The 17,253-nt window shown below is 49.3% G+C and overlaps 1 protein-coding gene across 1 annotated transcript; it reads right to left on the minus strand.

The window, feature by feature from the left end:
* Nucleotides 1-2,477: 2,477 nt before the first annotated feature.
* Nucleotides 2,478-16,024, minus strand: Akr1b1 (aldo-keto reductase family 1 member B). Its single transcript, XM_021164491.2, has 10 exons — nt 15,870-16,024; nt 11,186-11,353; nt 10,460-10,576; nt 9,464-9,541; nt 9,051-9,173; nt 8,498-8,604; nt 8,117-8,198; nt 7,510-7,593; nt 5,087-5,169; nt 2,478-2,883 (listed from the first exon to the last, which is right to left on the minus strand). Exons 1-10 carry the CDS (start codon nt 15,933-15,935, stop codon nt 2,841-2,843), a joined length of 951 nt encoding a protein of 316 aa, XP_021020150.1. The 5' UTR covers nt 15,936-16,024; the 3' UTR covers nt 2,478-2,840.
* Between the last annotated feature and the right edge of the window lie 1,229 nt (nt 16,025-17,253).

The raw sequence follows: 17,253 nt of genomic DNA on the forward strand, positions 1-17,253 counted from the left end.
AGGGAGTCAGATATCATGTGTGGACATGCCAGTAGCTTTCGAAAAAGGTACACATGATGGTTTGTACATGCTTGGCCCAGGGAGTGACACTACTAGGAAGTATGGCCTTGTGGCAGTAGGTGTGGCCTTGTTGGAACAGGTATGTCACTTTGGGCATGGCCTTTAATACCCTCATCCTAGGTGACTGGAAACTGGCCTTCTTCTAGTGGCCTTCAGATGAAGATAAAAGAACTCTCAGCTCCTTCTGTACCACATCTGCCTGAACACTGCCATGCTCCCTTCTTGGCAACACTAGACTGAACCTGACTGTAAGCCAGCCCCAGTTAAATATTGTCCTTAAAAGAATTGCCTTGGTCATGGTGTCTGTTCACAACAGTAAAAACCCTAACTAAAACAGTACATGCAGTACGTGTGAGCGCCTCTGTCTGTACCCAGCATCAGCATGACTGAAGGAAAACACCACCTTGAGGGTAGATCCCAGCCAAGAATCTCACAATCCTCAGACATTCTCGACCAATGAGACTCTGACGGTTTGTTAGAAACAACAAAAAAGGGCTTGGAAACTGTGTTACAGGTCCCTCCTGCCTAGGAGGCTTTGGGAGAGGATACTTCTAGCTCCATGCCCGGGTTCCTCCCTCACTTGAACCTTTATCTGCAGTTTTTATATTGAAGGTCCAGGCAGAACTTCTTTTCAGAATGAAGTCTGCTGCCAAAAACAAAACTGAAAATGCTGGTCTGGAAAAACACCAGGTTAGATGTTCTCCACAGTCCTTACCATCTCTTGCATCCTATGCTTGGACTTAACGACTAATCCCATAAACTTCATCCATGAAAACATCACAGGCAGCCTTTTCTTTAGCATATATTCTTTGTGCCAGTAAATAAAATCCTAGAGATGGAAATAAAGTTTGTCAGGAGCCAAATGGTATCCCTTCCTGTGTGTGAGTTCTGGCAGAGCCCAGACCACAGATCTGATGTTTTTTTCTACAGGGGAAAGAGCCCTTCCCTGAGCACAGCTATACCCCGGGATACTATTTGTGAGCTACAAAGGTACTAGGGGTTTACGTGTGTGCTCTCACATGCATGCGCGCGCGCACACACACACACACACACACACACACACACTCGTGAATACCTTGGAGTGCATGTGGAGATCAAGGACTTGTGGGAATCAGTTCTTTTCCTTCCACCATATATGTCCCAGGGATCAAACTAAGGTTGTCAAGCTTGGCAGCTTTACCTGTTGAGCCAGCCATTTCTCTAGCTTGGCTGCCATGTTTGACATCATTTAATCCTTACGGTCACCCTAAAGCAAACATTTATAGACTGAGAATACAAAGGCTGATAGATTAAATAATTTACCAGTCAGAGCAAGTGGAATTGTAGTTCAAAGAATATAGGTAGCGACCCCTTGGCCTCGAAGAATATGGGCTGGCACAAGAGAACAAGCTCTTCGCAGTGAATACACTGAGGGGTCATCCCCTCTTTAATTTCCCCGACAGTGCTAAGTTTTGTCTTAAAGCGAAAATTCTCTTCCTAGTGATTGTCCCCCAAGTTTTCCAGTATCTTCTGGTCAACTCTGAACTACCTAGAGAGGAGTATTAGCCACCTAGAACAGTTAGAGAAGTGGACATACCTACTCCAGCAAGAGGAACTGAACTACTGGGATGCTAGACACAGATCTCAGACCAGGGGACACCCAGCAGCCTGTCCAGGTGGAACTCTTGGCCTCAGCTGTTGACGTTCTGAACCTCATTCCTTCTCCGAAGAGGCCTAGCAACCGCTGCCACCCAGCTCCCTTCAGGAGTGGCATAAATATCAGTGACGTGTAAAGCAATCATTAGACATGATCAGATGTGATAGACATGATCAGATGCGCCTATAACCAACAAACTCAGCCAGGAACAGAGCTACTGGCTTTCTGAAGCCTCGAGTCACATTGTGCATCCTATCTCTTCTGCCTTCTGTCATCTGAACCCTGGATTAGGAAATGCTACCAGAGACCAGCAAGAACATCAGGCCCCGAAATCTATTTCTGTCACTTCAGAGTGTTCACTATACCCAGCTGACGTCAGCTTTTTATGCCTTTCTTCTAGGTGATGGGCTTCACAAAAGTCTGTTGCCCTCAGGTACTCAGGCCTTCACAGGGAGGACCACCCATGTAAAGTGTGACATCCAGGGGCTTTATGCCCTAGCAAAAAGTCCTAGACACAGTGACAATCACTCAGAACACGTGTAGACCCTTAAAATTCTTGGGTATACCCCACCTAAGACCTCTCAGTCTCCAGACACAAGGCCCAGACACCCTCCATTTAAGCTCACCCTAACACTATGCCATGCAAGGCTAGGATAAGTAAGGGCCCTCAGTTTGTCCACAGCATTAGTCTGTGCTTAGCACTCAGGGAGGGCAGGCTGGGTGTGCAGCAGAAGCGGGGCTACTGTTTCACAGAACGAGAACAAAATGGACCACCACCAAATTCACAAAAGCAGTTTTTATTTGAGGCAAGGAGAAGTCTGACCCAAAGGATTACAGTTCTAAGCACTCAAATTTAAGTGTTAGTGGCATGGCTTAGGCTCTAAAGCTTGCTTCTCTTTGGTTGGAAAGGGTACTTGTGTTAAAGTCCTCCAGGTGGGTAAGAGGAAAGACCAAAGAAGGCTAGAAGAAACACCTTGGCTACTGGTACTGCCCTCCAGATTCTACGTCAAACTAACTAATTCTCACCATCTGGTTTGCAAGGTGCCACCTAGTGCAGAGACACAGGACACTTGCAAGGGCAGATGAGGCAGAAAGAAGAGGTGCAAGCCACTTGAGGAGGAGCAGGGATCCGCCCGCCACAGCTTCAGACTTCGTCATGGAAGGGGTAATCCTTGTGTTTGGCACAGCTGTCAGAAGAGCACATGTGATTTACAAGTTAAAGACTTCCAAATATTAATTGGGTTCACTTATTTATTTACTCTGTGTGTGTGTGTGTGTGTGTGTGTGTTTGTTCGTGCGCACATGTTGGGGTCAAAGGACAACTTGTGAGTTCTCTTCTACCATGTGGGTCCCGGGGATAGAACTCTGTTCATCCTCAGGACTGATGCCAAATGTCTGAGCACTCCAAACCATCTTGTCAGCTCTCAAGGAAAAGGTTTTGACTGTAACAAGTCATCAACACACAGAAACGTATGTCTCATTGTGAACTGAGCCAGTCTTAGAGCCTTCTGATCACACTGAGACAGCTGCTCAGCCTCTGGGCTCCTCTTGTCTTGTGATGTCATGAACCAGCATGCACGTGACAGGCTGCTCTCTGCACTACCCCGGAACACACTGGGCAGCAAGTCCTGATCCCTGCCTCCTGGGAACTCTGACAGGCTGGCAGGATCATACAGTATCCTGTCATCTTTCTGTTGTCCTTTAAGACGGCCTGGCGTGGCCAGGCTGGCCTCAAACACACTGGTTAGCAGAGGATGACCTTGAAGTTCAGATCTCTCTGCCTCCAACTCCCAAGGGCTGGGATTACAAACACGGGGCACCACACCCAGTTCGTTTTATCTGCTCAAACACCCGAACAGAGATAAGGAAGTAATCGAAGGGTTTACAAAATGTACCAGGCTGAATCCTGAAGGGCGAGTCAAGCAGCCAGGCTCTCCCAGGACAGAGGAGGGCACCTCTGTGACATCTGGAGCGAAATGAGAGCCTAACAGCAGCTGGGGTTTACCAGCGGGGGTGGGGGGGTGGGGGGTGGGGGAAGGGCTGACATGAAATAAAGCCAAGGCTCAGAGTCTATTTGGTAGGGCCAGTGCCTTGTAATGGAACAAAATGGCAAGGACACCAGAAAAACTAGACAGGCAAGGTGTCAAAGCCTGAACGTGTGCATGTATGTGTATACATTAAAAAAAAAAAAAAAAAAAAAAAAAAAAAACACACAAAACTAAAAAGCCAGTAAATTCTGCAATACAAATCAGAGACAATAGATACCATGAAGTCCCAGCTCGCTCCCGCTCTCTGGAGGAGAGCAGGAAGGTAAATCAAATATAAAAAAAGGTCGTTTCTTTCTTAATCAAATTAAGAAAGATTGTGTCTCTCCTCAGAAGATGCATGCTTCCCATGTCTGAAGTAGCCCTTCTCTCCCAGAATCCAAGCAAATGTGCACTGCTCATTTCTTCCCATCCCCTAATGCAGTTCTGAGGGTATTTGACTCTCTCCCCAAAAAGCTGTGATGTCAACATCAGCAGTCCCAGGAAAATGCCGGGCTGAGTGACTACTACAGCTCTAGGAACCAAATGGACCCCATAGGCAGGGGATTCACTTCTCCTGACCATTAGATCAAAATAAAAAAAAGATTTTCATGTCAAAAGGTTAAGTGTCCTAGTATATTAGAAATGGTCCCCTTTCAGACTCCTGGGCTGGCTGTTTACAGCTTACTTAGAACCCGAGGGCCCTGTGATAGCAACACGCAAACAGCCTGAATCACAAACAACGTTACTGCATAAGGCACTCATCGCAGCTGCCACTGAGTCAACACTGAGCCATGCAGATGACAAGTGCCACACTTGAGAATCAAGCTAGAAAGACAAAGCAGGCATCGGGGACACAGGCTGCTTCTTAGAGCAAAAATCCCCAGGGACTTGGAGTCCAAACCCCATTTCAGAGGGAAAGCAAGAAACCAGTAGAGGAAAAGCTGAAAGGGCCCTTGGTGCCTGAGTGGCATTACAGTCATGGGGTGTCATGTGTCAGAGTTGGGACTACCCTGAGCCCAGCACCAGGGTCTTCCTTCCAAATTCCTTATTAGGGTCATTAAGCCAATTACATCACATGCGAACTCTTCTGGGAAGGTGGGTACCAGATGAGCCCCTGGGAGCATCTTATCTCAGAAAGGCAACTGAAATGTCAAAGTTGGGCCAACTGTGCTCCCAGACAGGTCTCCTGACAGCTACCCTCCCCTGGCTCTGTGCAGTGCTTCCTGCTCTGTATGGATTAGGAGACACGGTCTGTGGGAAAGCAGGTTGGGCTGCAAGGTGAGGACCAGGCTTCTGGGGCCCGAGAGATGCCTGTTACTCTAAGTGCTTGGTGACGTGGAGTAAGTCCGACAGTGGAACTCACCTCATCAAGGCGCACACCCTCCAGTTCCTGTTGTAGCTGAGTAGAGTGGCCATGTCCTCGCTGCTCAGCTCAAAGTCAAAGACCTTACATACAAACATGGAAGGAAAAAAAAGTCAATAACCTCTGCAAGGAAACAGAGACAACGCCATGACGTTCCAGATGGTTCCCACTGCCTGGAGTGCAGAGGGCAGAGAGAACACGGGACTTCAAGAAGATTGTTAATTACTCTCCAGAGGTGCAGACTTGTGGCCATATCCAAAATGGCTTCTCCCTTCCAGGATTTCCAAGCAGAGGGCACTGTTCAGTCATTCCTGTCAGGCTCCTGAGGAGTTCTACTGTGATGAGCACCAGGGGAAATGTTACTGGGTGCCTGCCTGCTCCATTCACCATGAAGCACAGGAATGAGACGTCTCAGCAGCTGGAACACCCATTAGCCTGGGACAGAAGCAAAGCCCCTGGCTGTGCAGAGGCACCAGCAATGCACCCCAGCTGGGGACTGAGGGATAACGCCTCGTGGATCCCTGTGTGAGACGGCCTAAGAGACTATGTCAGGTTTTGATGTACAGAGCAAGGAGGGCAGCATCACTTCCGAGAAGGCAAGAGAATGGACACAGGAATATGTAATAGGCCCTAGACCTCAGCACACTGACTCCATGATAGAGGACAGGTCATAAACTCGGCAGGCACACACCATCACCAACCCAAACATCAAAGCGACGTGGCCTCCAAGTTCACTCAACCCCCTTCCTTCAGTGCCTACCAATTAGAGGGTATGGCAGGCACACCCCGCCTTCTACCCTGACCTTTGCAGCCCAGTGCTTTCCTGACCTTCCCCTAGAGGCTCTTCCCTAAGCAACCCAGACATTTTCGTTACCCCCCACTCCCCCCGCCTTGCTCCTTTTGCACCTTTGGCCTCCTGGCTGGTATACTTGGTTCCCCTCTTTCTCCTCCCCCCAACCCCCAACCCATGGTTCAGGCTATGTCCTTTCCTTTCCAATTCCTTCCTTCTGTTCTTTCTTTCTTTCTTTCTTTCTTTCTTTCTTTCTTAATTTTTAATTCACATCAAAGTCTATAGTTCTGGAAAAGTCTCTTAATGTGCCAACCTGGCCTTTTGGCTTCTGTAACTCGTCTACCTCTGGCTAACTGTTCTTGTTAACTGGGCGAGTCAGCCAAGATGTGGTTTTGTGCTTAACAGCTACCCTGAGAAAGGCTTGGTGCTACACTGGGATCCCAAATACCCAGTGTCGTCACAGGCTGGCTAGTAAAGATTTTCTCTTTGCTTAAACTCATGTGTGACTAGTCTTCTCTGGTGGATACCCCACAACAGAATACAGGGAAGAAGTCAGGGCACATGGTGGTCATGCAGACAGTTAGGCCAGATGGCCTTCGGCAGCACTGGAAATGGAGCTCTACCCAGACAGCCCACTCCACTTGGCACATTCTGATCACAGAATGTGCCGGCCTAGAGTCCGCTACATTCTCTTGTGATCAGAGCCATGGAAAACAAGCAAAGAATGCACAGTAAGATGAAAACCAGAAACAAACAAACAAACCACTAGGTTAGTGTTTTGAGATTTGTCACCTACATATTTTTTCTTTTACTTTTTTCCAGCTTTTTTTCAAGACTCAGTTTCTCCGTATAGCCCTGGCTGTCCTGGAGCTTGCTCTGCAGACCAGGCTGGCCTCAGACTTACAGATCACCTACCTCTGATTCCCAAGTGCTAGGATTAAAGGTGTGCGCCACCACTGCCTGGCTACACTTTCTTTCCTAATACTTTAGAAATGAGCTATGCGGTGAGGTGTTACCCCACTTCTAGCAGGACAGGTCTCGCTTCTCACATCTTTACACAGTAAGTCAGTCATGGCCACTAGGGTGAGGTAGGGTTAGCAGTTTACTATGTCATCAGAACCACTCTCTTGCCCTCTGTGGACTAATGTGGGGCTGATTGTGAATCAGCAGAGCGTCCCTTTGCTTGGACAGGACAGAGGCTCATGGGATACCAAGGCCATTGTGGAACAGCTCTTCTCTCTCTTACCAGCTAGCCTGAGCTGCAGTGGCGGTGGTGGAGGTGGGCATTCTTAATGCCTACAGCCCGGGTGTCCAGGCATTCCCACCCCTGTTCATGACTGCTTAGGCACTTCACGGAGCCAGTGGCTTGGTGTCTGTCCGGGATGTCCATGGCCCACCAGCAGCACAGCAATGTTTCCTGAGCATGAGTAAGTAACCAGGCGCTATGAAGTGCTGCGTGTGTACCGTGAGCCTCAGTGTCTCACGACAGCCCTCAACACAGGCATGATTCTGAGTGCAGTCAAGTGACTTGCTCAGACCACACAGCTGGGAGGGAAAGGGGAGCCTGAGAACCCCACCCCCACCCCGACCCACCTGCCATGGAGGAAAGCCAGGCCTGCAGCTGGGATCTTACCTTAAAGTTCTCAGCAATGCGCACAGGTGTCACAGACTTGGGGATCACTATCAAGTTCCTCTGAATGGGGAACCGGATCAGCACCTGTGGACGAGAGGTGTGGCGTGTGCACATGTACTGTGGTATCATCTCAGTCTATAACTGCACAGGTAAAGAGGTTCTGAGATGCCTAGTGACAGCCACAAGCTGGTCCAAATCGGACTCTAGAGGCCTGCTCTATCGGTGGCTCCAAGCGTATCACAAGGCCACAGGAAGTCACTGCCTGGGACTCACTCTACCCATGGGAGAAAGAGAACATCTCTCATACTGCAGATAGTAAGAGCTCTTCTATTTGTACAGGGATGAGCTTCCAAGAACACCAGTAAATGCTGGGTCGAGGTCTGTGCTGCATATTGAGGCAATGGGGACAGGCACTTTTATGCCAAGACCACAGGTCAACTAATTTCCTAAATTTCTAGATATGTGCCCTTGATATTGCATTCTAGGGCTCCAAACCACACTTCCAGAGAGGGCTTCACAGGCTCAGCTCCCTGCACACCTGACTAACAGGAACCACCAGGAGGGTAGAGTTCAGGCAACAGTCACAAGGACCTAGAAGCACCCATACCTGGGCTGTAGTTTTATTGTACTTGGCTGCAATTGCTTTGATCCTGGGATCCTCCAGGAGAGACGGGTCTTCAGGCTTGGCCCTGGAGCAAAGAGATGGTGAAATCAAGTCTTCAGCACTGCCACTCAAGGCAGCTGGCCACCCTAGGCCTGTTCCTCCCACTGATCCTGGGTGGGTGGCCAGGCTCCGAAGCGGGGACATGGTCCACCTGCTAACCCACTGCAGAAGAATGTCTATCTTGTTCCTAGGAACATCAACCTCCCAGGAAGCCCAGCGGCCCCGGAGAAGGCCTGCGCGCAGCACAGAAGCGTTCTCTGTGCCAATCAATCATACTCCCTTTGGTGATTTCTAACCTCCGACCATGAGCCCACAGAAGCTCACCAGGGCCTGTCAGGAGAACCAAGGGGACTGTATGCTGTCACCACGATGCCTTTGCTGTGGCAGTACTCAATCAGCTTCTCCTGAGTTAGGTACGGGTGGCACTCGATCTGCAACACAAGCAGGAGGGTTGACCGTGGCAGTGGGCACAAGCTCATGTGACTTGGTCAATGTCCCTTTTCTCCCACACAGATATGTCTGCCTTCCAGATAAGCTGTAACAACTCCCCCCAACATTTCCCAGTTGATGGCCTTCACATTAAGAACAGTAATAATTTTGTTGCCAGTGCTCTACGGTCATAAGCCTGCAAGGCGTTCTCTGGCCTTGGCCATTTATCAATAGATAAAAGCCTGCAGCTCTCACTAGCTACCCACGGCTCATGTCATAAGCCACGTCTTTGCTGACTGGCCTCAAGTCCTATCCCTGCAAAGCTTCTACTCTCAGATGTGCCCCTCATGATAAGTCCCGGCCACTCCCTGGGTGATGTGGTCCACAGGTAAGAGCCAGGACTAGCTGGTAGAGCAGCATGCCAGCATCCTCCCGGGCAGACGCTTACCTGGTTCACTGCAGGCTTATATTTTAAGTCAGGTTTGTTCAAGATCCTCTCAATCTGAAGAGGGTTGAAGTTGGAGACACCGATTGCTTTCACCAAACCTTCATCCACTAGTTGTTCCATAGCCTAAAAAGAAAAGAGAGCTCTATCTAGGTACTGAAGTGAACCTCAAAAGGAGAAGGATCAGAAGCATGTTTGTGTCCAGAAATTTAACAGATGTGCCCTCCCATCCACGGCCAGAAGACAAGAGGACAGCCATGAAAACTGCCCTGGCGTTCGTGAGACTTAACAGACAGACATAGAGACGGAATGATTAACGCACAGGAAGACAGGGCAGAGCAGATCACTCACACCTGGCTCACACACAATAACAGGGTACCAGCAATAAAAATGGGTCTCAGCCAAGGTCATCTTACCGTCCAAGTGTCCACAAAATCGGTGTCACTAGGTATCACACTCCCTGAGGCATCCAGTGGGAAATAGTCGGGCCCAGGCTGTCAGTAACAACAAGCACACACATGCAAAATCATCAGTGACATTTCTTCACAGACTACTGATCTCACAGCACTACAGACTCTGTGGAGGGTGGGAAGAGGCATATGTGGTAGCCAAGATGAAAAGGACACCAGAAAGAGACCCCGATGGGAATCCTTGTCATGATTGGAGCTGTGAGGGCATCAGACGGAGATTCAGTCACATCCAAGTCTCTGAGACCAACCGTGCCTCGGAGAAGGGCTGTGTGGGCAGGGTAGGGAAACTCAGGCACCCAGGTCTCCGCAGCTCTCAGGCCTAAAAACCTATCACTCTGCCTATCTCTTGTCATAAAAAACAAAGTGTGAAAATCAAGTTCCTCGGGCCCCAAGAGACCACAGTGAGCTAAAACAGAGCTGTAGGATAAAACCGTCGGCCTTTCAATCTGGGTCACCATGCTGAAATACAAGCCATGGGCTAGAAGAAAAATGTAATGATTCTACATTCTGCAGCTCATAGAACCAGGCTGTGAGCATGTATTCACACAGGTGAGAATGGCATGCAATGGAGGTACAGACTCATGCATGCATGCATACGCCTGGGAAGGAAACGCAGCGGGGCTGGCTGCATCTACAGCCATGCACAAGAGGGTCAACTGTAGTAGCCATGTCGGCTATCTTGATTGTCAGCTTTACATTCTAGAGGCACTGAGTGGTGCCCCCCAAACTCCAAAGGCTCCATCTGAACCACCAGTGGATCAGACAGTGCAGGAGAGGCCTAAGGTTGGTTTCTAATACATTCTGGGTGATGCTACTGATGCTGGTCCAAGGCCCACACCCCAGGCAGCAGAGAGGAGCTGAATCAAGCACCTATAATGCGCCAATAAGAAAGATGACGACTGTCCCTGGGCCCCACAGACCCAGTCCCGCCATGCCCCTCACCTTGAAACCCGTTGGCCAGTGAATAAGGTAGAGATCCAGGTAGTCCAGCTGCAGGTCACTCAGTGTCTTCTGGAAGGCTCCTTTCACCATGCTCTTGTCATGGAATGTGCACCACAGCTGGAGGCAGCAAAGGCACATGTTATCCCTGCCACGCAAACGCCTCTTCCCGGCCGGAAGCCACACGGCTCCAAGGTGGAAGGCATGCTCTCATCTCCCCATAACCACGGTGCTCAGAGTGGCTGGAGAGTTTCCAGCTCAGACCACGGGTCCCAACCTCCCCAAGGCAAGTGGGGGTGGGCAGGTCAAGAGCACCTCACAGAGACTAAACAAGGCATTGCTACAGATCAGGAGGTGCTAAACACACTCTAGGTCTGCCTCCCTGCCAAGTTGGTCCACGCTGAGCCAGCATCACCCTCCAACCTGGGCTCCTTTGTGCACCCACAGCCTCTAGCTAAAACTAACAGCCAGCAGTGAAACCCAGTTTGTAAAGGGAACTAAACTCTGTCGCTGAAGTCACTCCTTACAAAGGGTGAGTGACTCCTCAGCCAGTCTCACCAGCAAAGGGCTCTAACCTATAGGTCCGACAAAGAGTTACATTGGTGGACAAGCCACATGTCCACCTCCCATACAGAGCTAACCGCCATCATGTTAAGGGTGGACCTGACTGGCAGCTGGGTCCCCCTGGCCAGGAGTGAACTGGGCCCCGGCATCCTCACAGATTGATACCTTGCTGACGATGAAGAGATCCTGGCGCTTCACCACCTGCTCCTTGAGCTTCTCCTGGAGGGCCACTCCCACCTCCTTCTCATTCTGGTACACCTGGGCGCAGTCAATGTGGCGGTACCCCAAGTCAATAGCAACCTTCACGGCCTCAGTCACCTGGCCAGGAGGGGACTGGAAAGGGAGGAATATAAGCCATTAGAGTAAGAACAAAATCAAACAGGGCGGCGCTTGCACAAAGCCGAGGGAGAACAGTGGGATCAGAAATCCTGGACCAGGCTCCTGTTCTGCAGTTGGGCCATGATGCAACATGCATTCATGTTACGGCATTCCAGTCAGCCCCCAGGGAGGGGGCGGGAGGGGTGGAGGGAGACAAGGTGAACAGCACATAATTTCACCTTAGCAGAGCCTGGCAGCCACTTGCCAGCAGCACAGATAACTAGAAGCCTGGGTATGATCCTAGCACTCTGAAGGCAGAGGCATGAAATCTGTGAGACTTAGGGCAGCCTGGGCTATACAATGAGGCCCTGTCTAAAAAAAAAAAAACAACCCACTAGCTGCGATCTTACGTAATAAAGGGCACCATTTCATTCAAATAGTTCATGGTATTTATCATAGACCAAGAGCCCAACTGCTGCCGACTCAGGAGGTGGACACAGACAGACGGCCTCTCAGAGGTAACGGCAGACAGAGGTGAATGGAAAGGGAAGACGATCCTGGGAAGATCACCACCGGAGCTCCATAGGGAACCTGGGAAGCCTGGCCACTAATGAGGAGGAAGAGCCTGCATGGCCATGGGCTTCCCCAGTCCCCAGACTGCACAGCGTTGTTCCCCAACCTGGGCTGCTCCTGCCAAGACTGGAGAGCCATACAAGACAGTGCGCTGGGCACTGCTGAATGAACACAGCACATTCCTCTGGAGAGCCAGGGCAGAAGCAGATGGTAATGAAAACTCCCCAAGGCCACCAGCAGCTGCCAACATCTGTTTTGTCTGGAGCCTTGCGAACAAAACAGTCAGGGGATAAGACAGGAAAACACCCGAACAAGCCCATCTCCAGCCCTGTTGGCTGTGGTGGTCACCCAGCAAGGAGGACTCTGCTTTAGACTGTTCAGCACCCTCTCATTCCCCTGTAGGACCCAAGAGTGCACCTGTAGCTTCTCCACAGGTTCCTTCTGTGGTAACAAGGAACTATCTCAGCCTATGCAGGAATAGGCTCTCCCAGCACGGGCTCTCTGGGGTACCCAGACACAACCATGGCTGATATTAGCTGTGAGGGAAAAGCAAATTCCTGCCTGAGAAAGACAACACAAGAAGGGCCTGGTGAGTTGGGGTTCCCTTGCCTCAGGGCACAAAATGGATTTATGTCAGGATCCAGGGCACTTGTGTTGACCCTTCTCTTAGAGGCCCTTCTGCTGCCGTGCAGTAAGCCTACTTAGGACTTGGCAGTGCTTGGCTTTGGATAGAGTGCTGGACACAGGTCTAGGCTGGGCAAAGCCACACAACATTTGCCACAGCCACTCATGCCTAAGTGGTAACATGATATAAGCCAGGCTGTGGAACTCCACTGATTCCATAGTGATTCCCATAGCTAAGTCATTTCCTGGGAGAACAAGGGCTTGCAACACCTTGAAAGAATGGGGTCTCAAATGCCTGAATTCTAGTAACCTATTTATAACCCTGGATGGAATGCCAATTGTGAATCCATGGCCAATGGGGCCCCACCCCTGCGGCAGCTTCTCTGCTTGCCTTCTGCTTAAGGTTAACCTGGTTTTTCTGTTCCTTAGAGCTGGAGCGGCGCAGACTACACTAAGCAATGTTGTGGAACAATTGTCACCAAACCAAAATCCACAGGGGGTAAAAAAAAAATCTGTGCAATGTTTTCATGGGAAGACAAAGACAGATAAAGGCTGGACTGCAGGTCAGGAGAAAGAACACTCCTTCCATGGGCTTCCTTCCCCACACAGGATCGTCCTTCCCAGAGTCACCACAAAGAGCGCTTCCCATTGCTGGATTCAGAGAAACTGGCCTCACTTGTTTAGATGGTGTAAGTTCCTCTTACAGCTCATTTAAATAGTGATTCCAAGAGATGAACACTGAACCCTCGAGAATGACCCCTTCCCCAGCCTTAGAACACTGACAGCCCATACCCTAGTTTAGCAGCAACACTAATAAAACTTGTTCTACTGTAATCAAGCAATAAAGCTGTCCTAATTTTAAGACGTCTCCACTCCATAGAGATGTAGATTCAGGACTGGTTCTGCAGAGGCAAAATTTGATTATCTTTGATCTTAAGGATGGACAGGTGGAAGAGTGTAGCCTGGTCACCGGCAGGCAACCCAGGAAACCAAACTCCTACTTCAATGACCACCGCACTTCCCCCAGACCGCAGGATAGAGGACTGTCAGTGGACGCTGGCTTTAACTAAGGGAGAGGCAGGAAGACCCTTGCACAGTTTTCTTCTAAGAAGAGATGCAAAAATCGGACTTGAAAAGGCAAACAATGAAAACCTGTCACAGCTTAAGAATGCCATGTGACCCTGTGAAAGGGATATAGGGCACGTGCACATAGATAGTTTATGAGATATCAAAATCTGATTGGGGTACAATTAGGCCAAAAAAAAAAAGTCCACCTCAAAAGACTCATGGTCTCGAGGCACAGAGGGCATTAACTGAAAAACGTCCGAGAACACAGCTGTCCCTCCCTCCATCCCTAGCAACACTCCGAGCCTATGTGTAGAAGAGGCAATGGCCAGGTCCTCTGAAGATTTTCAACCAGGTCAATACACTATCAGTAAAAGGACCTGGTCTCTATCGGGTCAGCTCTGCCTTAAAGGTCTCCTGACCATACAATACTTAAACACTATTTTAATACAATACTTACTGTATATTTAGCATGCATTTAGGATCCTGAGGGCAGGCAAGTTAGCCAGGAAGAAACTCAATGCAAGGAAAAGTGTCTCCCAACTGCCTGAAATCCTCACCTCCCAGGAGAAACGGACTCCTCAAGCAAAGAGTGGATTATACAGACTGTCAGAGGCCTGTTGTGATTTGTGGGGTACCACATAGACACAGATGTGGTTCCACAAGAACAAGAAAGTGCATCCACACACCCTCTGTGACCATCACAGTGACTATACTATACTGTGTCATCACATATGCAAGGAAGGGAAATCTGGAAGTCTTGACTGACCTCATGTCCACTGCTACCCTTTGTCCCTCCACACTCTCTACCCCAACCTCCCCTGGCCCCCAGACACAGGCGGACATTTTCTTCACCTCCACCTAACTCAACTTGACTTTTGGATCCATTCTGAGAGCCAGACACAGTGGGAAGTGACAAAAATGTCTGTGAAGAAGCCAAAACGATCTATACATACAAATGTATGTTATTTTAAACAAACACCCAGCTCTCTGGGGCTGTCGCATGCGCTCTAGCCACTGGCTTATGAATGCTTACTCCTTATTTATCTCAGAATTGATCTCAAAATGCTGGCCCATGAGACGATTTTCTAAAGCTATGAGCTTGGTTTTTGGAGAAATGGGACAGAATTAAAGTATCATCATCCTACCCATAATTTGGGTGATGTATTACAAATTACTGTAGTTACATGCGCCCCTGTGTGCTGTGTCCAGTAGCTGTGTTTGCTATGGCAGGGAAACCGTCTTTCCTATCATTCCACCACACCGAATTCAACCTGGTATCACAGTTGTAACTCAATCATACCTTTGCAGTCACCAAGGACCCGTAAGGAAACAAAAGCCGCACTTGCTAATCTACTGGCTTAGATACACGTTCTGAGAAAGGCAAGTCTAAGACCTGTTTCTTATTCTCCATTTGCATTACCCCTTTTAACTGTAGTTTGGGTAGAAACAGACTCTGTCTGGTTTCAAATCATTTAAATTCAACCCTGCCTGATTTTCTCTTACCTTCACTGTGTCTAAGTGCTTACTGCCCAGGTCCACCCATACTCAAGGTTCTTAAAGATCCAGGTCACAGCAGCGGTCTGTAATATACCATACAACTACCCTGCAAGTAGCTTAAGAGCTAGGTTTTTCTGCTTCAGCAATACCACCAAAACTGGTTCCTTAGTTGCCAAATAATCAAATCAGTTATAATTTTTGGTTTTTAATTATCGGTTCTTTCTTTTTGTATTTCACTATGATGTATCTGGCCCTCTTCTCAACTCTGCTGTGTTGTGTTGAGGTTTTGGGGATATCTCGCCTTAAGTCTTATCAGTGGGTGGCACCCAGCAATGCGGAAGCCAGATTAATTCTCCAGGAGTTCCGCAACCGTTAAGAACTGCACTCAGAGACTTAGAGGACAGAGAAACAAGCTGGTTCCTGGCAAGCTCTCGCCTGCTAATTTAATTATCTCAGGGCCATAGGCCCAAGTGGCTCATTCCCGAGAGGGCAACATCTGCACCAAGTGAGGTCAATTCACTCGTGAGGCTGGGGCGCCACAGGTGCCAGATGACAAATCTAGGGTTCTGCTTCAATCCCTCTCACCCGGGTCCCCGTGGGTGTGTCTTCACCTGGGACGCCCACACGGACTCGCGCTCTGCTCGCCCGAAGCCCCACACGCCGGGCCGCAGCCCGATGCGCTCACAGGCCCCGCCACGCGAGCCCCGCTCCGCGCAGGCCGCTCGGGGTCACCCAGCGGGCGGCGGGTCGCACCCTGATGCGTGCCTACCTTCCAGGTGCCCAGGCCCAGGGTGGGCATCTTGGTGCCGTTGTTGAGTTCCAGATGGCTGGCCATGATCGCTGCACGTTACAAACCCGGACCTGCAAATGTGCAGCGCTGGCTCCGGCGCGCACCTTTAAATAGCCCCAACGGCCTGCAGAAAGAACGCCTGCGATTGGTGCACGGCTGAGAGACGGATCCTTTTGATTGGTCGACGCCGCGATTCTGAAGGGGTCGGCGAGGATGCTTCTTTCCCTAGGTCCTAGCGGCACGGAATTCTCCAGCTGCTCTGCCTGCGCCCCACGTGGCAGAGTGTTTGCCCGCTGCTGTAGCACCAGACTGAACGCTCTGAAAATAACCAGCAGACTAGAGATAAGGAGACTGGGGAGAAATTTTGGTTTCGTTTTAGAGCCCATAAGAAGACGTCTGTGTCTTTTCTAATCTCAGAATGACACTCTTCTGGAATCTTACACACCTTGCTTTGAATCTGATGGAGCAGATAGGCGTCAGGTGTATTTAAGAGCGTTCCCCCCCCCCAGATTAAAAGTTAAGTTTCAGGTGTATTTAAGCACCCCCATCCCCGCTATTAAAATGATTGCAACCGGTTTTGCAGAGAACTACGAAATACCGTTTGTAGTACCTTTCTACCACTACCGGTGTCAGAACATGTTTAGTCTGGTTCAACAAGACTTGATGCAAAATCCATAACCGTTAAGCTATGATCCCTCATAAGTTTCATCTCTAGATCACACATAAATGATTTTGGAAAGTAAGACTCTTGAGCGGCAGGTTCCAGTATAACAAGTTGGCTAAACTCTGGAGGAAAAGTGAAAAGGCAGAGAACAAAAAAAGTGAACAATCCCATAGTAGGAAAAGTCCATTCTCATACAGCAATGATTCCATGTTAGGGGGGCACGAAATAAATTAATCAGTTGCATTAGGTAGAAAAACAAAAGACTCTTCCTAAAATAATCCGAGTTGCCCGAGAACTATGGCGGCAATTTTGGCACTCGTCCAACACCCCTCTGAGTGATGGTCTGTTTCATTCCAGTCTCCTTCTGTTGGGCCATGCTCCAGTTGCCCCCTGATTATGCAACACGGACAACTGCATCTGCAAAGTAATGAGTCAGGAACCCCACCTCTCTAAATCCCATTCTGGTGATTTTCCAGTCGGTGCCCTCTTAAAAAGTGGCACTTCTCCACTCCCATCCCAGGGAAAATTTATAAAGAACAGATATTTTCCACTTGAGTTTTGTTAACAAAACCAATCCCCACAGCTGGTGGCATGTGGAAATTCTGGTGTACTTTTTCTCTAAAGAATAGTATTTGAATTTGAGTCTAGTTCTGGGGATTTGGTTTGTGTAAGATAACAGGTGACCTGACGCCCACCACT

The sequence above is a fragment of the Mus caroli genome, chromosome 6, assembly GCF_900094665.2.
Source record: "Mus caroli chromosome 6, CAROLI_EIJ_v1.1, whole genome shotgun sequence".
In the NCBI taxonomy this organism is placed as follows: domain Eukaryota; kingdom Metazoa; phylum Chordata; class Mammalia; order Rodentia; family Muridae; genus Mus; species Mus caroli.